Source organism: Hirundo rustica, chromosome 8 (genome assembly GCF_015227805.2).
Source record: "Hirundo rustica isolate bHirRus1 chromosome 8, bHirRus1.pri.v3, whole genome shotgun sequence".
Taxonomy (NCBI): Eukaryota; Metazoa; Chordata; class Aves; order Passeriformes; family Hirundinidae; genus Hirundo; species Hirundo rustica.
In genome coordinates, this window is record NC_053457.1 from 31,961,408 (window position 1) to 31,968,276 (window position 6,869).

General features: G+C 61.6%; 2 protein-coding genes across 2 annotated transcripts in view; both read left to right on the forward strand.

Annotated features, from left to right (window-relative positions):
- Positions 1-2,020: 2,020 nt before the first annotated feature.
- Positions 2,021-3,244, forward strand: HMX3 (H6 family homeobox 3). Its single transcript, XM_040071641.2, has 2 exons — positions 2,021-2,336; positions 2,582-3,244. The coding sequence occupies exons 1-2, from the start codon at positions 2,021-2,023 to the stop codon at positions 3,187-3,189; spliced, it is 924 nt and encodes a 307-aa protein (XP_039927575.1). The 3' UTR covers positions 3,190-3,244.
- Positions 3,245-6,842: 3,598 nt separating this feature from the next.
- The window catches only part of HMX2 (H6 family homeobox 2), a 6,488-nt gene continuing 6,461 nt past the window's right edge, over positions 6,843-6,869 (forward strand). The window contains exon 1 of the mRNA XM_040071701.2: positions 6,843-6,869. This exon is cut by the window's right edge and continues 61 nt beyond it. The gene's annotated coding sequence lies outside the window, so the exon portion shown is untranslated.

Consider the following 6,869-nt stretch of genomic DNA (forward strand, 5'->3'; position numbering starts at 1 on the left):
GTTTCCGCCCTGCCGGGGCTGCCCTGGCGGTTCGCTGGCGCTGCCGCTCCGCGGTGTCCCGGGATGTGCGGGGCGGTTCGGGAACGCTCCGGTCCCGCCCGGCCCGGAACGCGGGGAGCTCCCGCCGCCCGCCAGGGGGCGCCCTGCGCCCGGACCCCGGGAGCGGCGGGGACGGGACCGGGAGCGGCGGGGACGGGACCGGGAACGGGGCTGGGATGGAACCGGGAACGGGGCTGGGATGGAACCGGGAACGGGGCAGGGACGGGACCGGGAACGGGGCTGGGATGGAACCGGGAACGGGGCAGGGACGGGACCGGGAACGGGGCAGGGACGGGACCGGGAACGGGGCAGGGATGGAACCGGGAACGGGGCTGGGATGGAACCGGGAACGGGGCAGGGATGGAACCGGGGACGGGGCAGGGACGGGACCGCGAACGGGGCAGGGACGGGACCGGGAACGGGGCTGGGATGGAACCGGGAACGGGGCAGGGACGGGACCGGGAAGGGGGCTGGAACCGGGAACGGGGCTGGGATGGAAACGGGAATGGGACTGGGATGGAAACGGGAATGGGACTGGGATGGAAACGGGAATGGGGCAGGGATGGAACAGAGAACAGCGGGGATGAAAGAGGGAACGGGACAGGAATGGAACAGGGAACGGGACAGGGATGGAACAGGGAACGGGACAGGGATGGAACAGGGAACAGCGGAGGTGGAACTGGGAATAGGGCAGGGTTGGAACTGGGAACGGAATAGGAATGGAACCCCGGAACAACGGGAATGGAACCGGGAACGAAACAGGGGTGGGACCCCGGAATAGCAGAGATGGGTCTGGGAACGGGGCAGGGATGGATCTAGGAGCGGGGCAGGGAGGGATCCCGGGAACGGCCGGGATGAATCTGGGGATCACCCCGTGCGAACACGCAGAGCGGCAGGGATGGATCCCAGAAGCACCGTGCTCGGATTCCGCGAGCGGCAGGGATGGATTCCGGGAGCGCCCCGCCACAGAACCCCGGGAGCGCCCGGAGCCCGAAACCCGTGAGCAGGGCAGGAACGAATCCCGGGAGCGCCTCGCTCCCCGATGCCCAGAGCGGCGGGCCCGGGTCGTGCCCGTTGTCGCCCCCTCCGCCGCGGGCTCGACGTGTCCCGCCGGCTCCGGGAACCGAGGACGCGGCCGGGCTGCCCGGGGCGCGGGGGGCACCATCGGGGGAGAGCTCCCCCGCCGCCTCGCAGCCCCCGGCCCGCAGCCGTCCGCTAAGTCGTTCGTGCCCCTCGGCGGAGCGGAGCGGAGCGCAGCGCGGCGTCCCGGTGCCCGGTATCCCGGCGGGGCCCGGCCCGGCCCGCTGCCCCCCCTCTGCCGCCGGCGGCTTTTGTTCCCGGCGGCGCGGGGCGGGGGCGCGGGGGGCGGCGCGGCGGGGCGGGGGCGGTTTTGAGGCAGGAGCGGCGCGGCCCGTGCCATTCGCCCGCCGCCGCCGCTCCCGCCGCGCTCCGCTCCCTTTGTGCCGCCGGCCCGGCCCCGCTCGCTGCCCGATCGGACTCCGTAAAGGCCGGGAACGGGCGGGCGGTCGCCGCCTCCGGGCACGGCGGCGCGTCGCGGGGGGGGGAGCCGGGGCCGCGGCGGCCGCGGGCAGGGGCTGCGCGGAGCCCTCTCCTCCCGCCGCCTCCCGCCCCATCCCGTTGGCCTTTGTGCGCGCCCAATCGCCGCTCGCTCCCCGCGCGGAGCGGGGATGACATTTTGATTTCATCATTAGCGTCCGGCGTCAGGTTGACGCAGCGGCGGCGGGAGGCGGCGGCGGCGGCGGCGACGACCCCGGCTCTCCGCCTGCCCGCAGCAGCCCCCCGGTGCCGCGGGCTGCGCGGATCCCCCCGGCCCCCCGCCCTGCCGCCCCCCCATGCGAGGGGCCCCCGGCCGGCCCCGCCGCCGCGCTCCCACGCCGCCCCGCCGCTCCCGTCCCCCGCGCCGCCGGGAGCCGCCACCTGCGGGGCCAGCGGCGGCCAGGAGCCGGGCGGGCAGCGGAGGATGCCGGAGACCGGGCAGGAGCCACCCAGCGCCCCTCCGCCGCCCCCCAAGGAGTCCTTCTACATCAAGAACCTGCTCAACGGCGGCCCCCCCAAAGCGCCCCCCAAGCAGCCGCGGGCGCTGTTCGCCCCCTCGGGCAAGGCGGCGGTGGACGGCGCCGGCTTCGCCCTCTCGCAGGTGGGAGACCTCGCCTTCCCCCGCTTCGAGATCCCGGCGCCGCGCTTCGCCCTGAGCGCGCACTGCCTGGAGCGCGCCCAGACCTGGTGGTACCCGTACGCCCTGACGCCGGCCGGAGCCCACCTGCCCCGCACGGAAGGTACCGATCCCCGAAACTTCCATCGCTCCTTCCTTCCCTCCGTCCTTCCCCGGCGGGGCGGCGGCCGTGGGGAGCGGGGGGCCGGCGGGGCGGCGCGGGGGAGGTGAGGCCGGCGCTGGGGCGGCGCGGGGATGCGGCCGGCTCGTCCCGTTCCCCGCGACGGGACGCGGGGCCTGGGCGGTGAGGGCGTCGCTTTGTGTCCCTCGTCTCCCCCCTTCACGCCCCGCTCCGTCCTTCCTCTCCAGCCGCAGAGAAATCCCTGCTGAGGGACTCGTCCCCCGCCTCGGGCACCGACCGGGACTCCCCGGAGCCGCTGCTGAAGGCGGAGGGGGAGCAGAAGGAGCTGGACTCCAAGAGCCCCGACGAGATCGTGCTGGAGGAGAGCGACTCGGAGGAGGCCAAGAAAGAGGGAGGCGCGGAGGACTGGAAGAAGCGGGAGGAGAGCCCGGAGAAGAAGCCGTGCCGCAAGAAGAAGACGCGCACGGTGTTCAGCCGCAGCCAGGTGTTCCAGCTGGAGTCCACCTTCGACATGAAGCGCTACCTGAGCAGCTCGGAGCGCGCCGGCCTGGCCGCCTCGCTGCACCTGACAGAGACCCAGGTGAAGATCTGGTTCCAGAACCGCCGCAACAAGTGGAAGAGGCAGCTGGCGGCCGAGCTGGAGGCGGCCAACCTGAGCCACGCCGCCGCGCAGCGCATCGTCCGCGTCCCCATCCTCTACCACGAGAACTCGGGCGCGGAGGGAGGCGCGGGGGGCGGCGGAGCCCCCGGCACGCAGCCCCTGCTCACCTTCCCTCACCCCGTCTACTATTCCCACCCCGTGGTCACCTCCGTGCCGCTCCTGCGGCCCGTCTGAGCCCGGCCGGCGCTGCGCGGAGGGGCGCGGAGAGGCGCGCAAGTCACCCGGCCGCTCGTAAGTACTGCAGCCCCTCGGCGTCTGCGGGGACACCGGTGCGGGGCTGGGGGCACCCCTCGGCGGGTGGGGGTAGGAGGAGAGTCGCGGGAATTTAGGGGAAAAACAACAACAAAAAAGAAATAAAGACAAAAAAAAAAAAAATGTATGCGGGGGGAGGGAAAGGAAAATGAGGAAAATGAAAGCGGGGACTTGTAGAGAACCCTGGAGCTGTCACATCTTTTGTAAACGTGGATGAAAACCGCGATGGTCTCTCTGTGGCTTTAGTTCTATTTTTGTAAAAAAAAAGGAAAAAAAAAAAAAAGAAAAAAGGGGGAGGGGGAAGAAAAAAAAAAAAGGGGAGGGGGGGAAGAGGATAGTAATAACAAAAAAAAAAAAAAAAAAAAAAAAAGAATGGTCCCAGGCCACTCCTCGAGATTTGCCAAACGCTAATGGGAAGCTGAATTTCCGTTCCTTTCGGACCTCTCCTTCTGCCTCCAAGTAATTGTTCAGGCTCCTGATCCTGTCGTGACTCAAACTTCATCGCCCACGGCTTTTCATTTAAGCAAACCTTTGCCTCTTTGCTTGCCCACGTTTTGTACCTTTCGGTTTCTGTCATGAGACTTTCACGAGCAAGAAATACAGCCTCAAAGTGAACGGTTAAATACACTCACACGCTTCGAGTGACCCTTATTTATTATCGTTTACTTAGACATTTTTAATTCTTGTTTATAATTCTTGTTTTCCTAGTTGTCGGGTTGTTTCGGGTTTGGGTGGTTTGTTTTTGTTTTTTTTTTTTTTTTCCTCTTGTAAAGTTATTTCGGTATCTGGGGGCGACAAAAAAAATCTGTACCCTTTTGCTTTCTTTTGTAATACTAATTATTATTATTATTATTATTATTATTATTGTACTTTTGAACTGTGCAATATTGTACGACGATTCTTAAAGCACTGCTTTTATTTGAATGGTGAGGAAAGGGTTTTTAGCATTGTAAAATTGCGTTTCTTCATGTTGTGCAAAATAAAATTAAAAAAAAAAAAAAAAAGAATTAAAAGCTAAGGAAAGTGAGAAGAGAGGAGCAGGGCATGGGAATTAGCATCAGCCCGGCTCATGCGAATAAATAAGGGAGATTCGGTGAGCTGGGCGCTTTAAGTGAAGGACAATCAACTTTAGGGTAATTTTAATTTATTTGATATGATGTACAGTTTTCTTCTAAAGTCCATCGGGTATGGGTATGTGGATTTTCATAGGCAGAAATCAAGTGAGGAGTGGACACCTCTAGTCTCTCTCTGTCTTAGTGTCTGCTCACCTGTTGTCTGACAATTGTTTGCTGTCTTCCCAAGGGTTTGGGTTGGTCGGTTTGTTTTCTTTGTTCGATTTTATATTTCGTTTCCCCCTTTCGGTTGTACCCCCTGCCCTCTCGCTTTCTGTTAGGGATCGGTCCTATTTTTAAAACAGCCTATATTGTTATAAACTTAATGTTGTGGTGGAAAAAAAAAAAAAAAAAGAAAAAAGAAAATCAATAAAACCCGTTCCTTATCGGTTTTAAAGTGTGGTTTCGGGCGGGAAAAAAAAAAAAATAAACAGCAACAAAACAAGAACATAATAATAATAAAAAATAGAAACAACAAAACAAACAACCCGGGGGTTGCCTGTGAGCACCGGGGCTCCTTGGAGCGGGGATCCCGAGGCTCCCTGGGCCGGGAAGGGGATGGGCAGGGGGGGATTTTTCTCAGCCCCGGCGCAGCGGGGTCACGGTGCCCGGCTCGCCCCGAGAGAGGGGTGGCAGCCTCCCGGGGGGGCAGCGGGGGTCCCTTCCCACGGGAGCGCCGCCTCCCCTCCCCGAGGGCTTCCCCTGAACTTCTGGCCGCCCGTTCCTCTGCGCCCCCGCGGTGCTGTCGCCGCTTTCCCTTCGCCCCCCTCCTCCGGGCGCTGTCCCACCCCTCTGCCCACGGCCGGAGCCCTCACGCGTGTTAAAAACCCCCGGCGGGGTTCTTTGGAGATAGGATCGCTCTCCGCTTCCCCCCAGATTGGCCCGAATCGACGTGTTGATAGCGCCGTGGGCAGGATTTGGGGCCAAAGAAATCAAAATAAAACTCGGCGTTGCGAAAAGATAAACCCTCGTTTTCTTTTCGTTTGGGATAAAAACCCCGGCAATGGGTCGTAAATGAAAAATAAACAGAGTTTCGGGGTCAAAATGAGGTGCTGGCTGTGTCGCCTACAAACAGAGCGATGCCTTTGCTGTTTGCAGTACCAACTTTGGGACAAGTCGCTCGCAGCCCATTAAAAATATTGTTGCCATAGTAAATAGGTCTTTCCATTTTACAGCGCGGCAGCACGATGTTATCAAACGGCAAGGGAAGAAAGCTCATTTATTTCTGGCCAGTGCTCAGAAAACGATTCTGGACCTTCCTGGCCCTTCCCCAGCGGAGGAAGGAGCCGATGGACACCAGCGCGGCTCCGGCCCGGCAGCGCGGCCTTTGCGCGGCTGCGGGCAGCGAGCAGCGGCTCCCCGTGCCCGTCCCGGGACCGGCAGCGGCATTTCCCAGAGGAACGATCATTTTGGGGGGGTTGATGAGGCTGGGCAGGATTTGTTGTTGTTGTTGTTAATTAAGGAGGAAAAAAAATTAAAATTAAAAAAAGAAGAAAAAAAAAAAAGAAAAGAGGGAGAGAGAGAGAAAGCAAGCAATCTAAGCAGATCCCGGGTTTTCTGCTTCCCGCTTCCCTCGCACACCGCGGGATCGACAGCAGGCAGACGCTGTGAAACCTGGCGGTGAAGTTGTGCCGTGGGCCGGGGGTCTGTGAGCCCGGCTCGCTGCCCCCCGAGCCGCCCCTCTCCCGCAGGCGCGGTTTTCCCGCAGCCCGGCCGGGAGGGATCGCTCGGAGCGGGATGCTCCTTTCTGCCCTCATCCGCAGCAAGCCGAGCCCGGCGCTCAGGCTTTTCTCAAGCCTTCAAGGAGTGTCCCCAAATTCCATCCCACCCCTGAACGATCCGGCGAAAGGCGAAGCGAAGGGTTCCGTTTCTCCTTTCCAGGGAGATCCCACCCGAGGGAGGGCTCCGCCAGCCCCGGCGCTCCCCGCTGAACCCCGCCGCTCCCGGGTGGGGAGCCCCGGCCTGGAGCGGGACAGGAGCGGGACAGGAGCGGGACAGGCTGCCAAGGGACCCCACACCCCCTCACCCAGCACCTCTGGCCCTGCTTAAAGTTTCTGGAGATCCCGCATCGCTCTGGGATCGGAGTGAAAGCAATCGCTTCGAGTGGTGGAAAGGAAATCATCTTTACAGAAACAAAATCTCTCTGTCGGGGAGGTGGGCGCGATTCAAAGAAAGTTGCTTCGTTCCTCTCGGCTGTTGACAACTCCGCGAGCACTCGTGTTTACTGCTGCAGCCCCGCTCGGCAAATCTCTGCCTTTGTTTGCAAATCGAGAGATAACGCGGTTCTTCTCGGCCACTGTTTTGAGCCGGGCTGAACAGAACTAGCTCTCCTGTTTGTGGTCGAAACACACATGTATTTCTTTTATTTGGTAGTAAATAGGGGGTTGCTGTGTATAGCAAACAGCGGGGGGAAAGATATAAACTTCCCGGCCACCAGATTTGGGGATTCAGAAGAGTTTTGCCTTTCGGAGGGCTGGAGTAGGGAACGGG

Bases quoted from the DNA above. Each gene is read 5' to 3' on its own strand.
- HMX3 (XM_040071641.2), top strand. From the start codon at position 2,021: ATGCCGGAGACCGGGCAGGAGCCACCCAGCGCCCCTCCGCCGCCCCCC. The intron at 2,337-2,581 runs GTACCGATCCCC...CTTCCTCTCCAG, and splicing joins CCACCTGCCCCGCACGGAAG to CCGCAGAGAAATCCCTGCTG.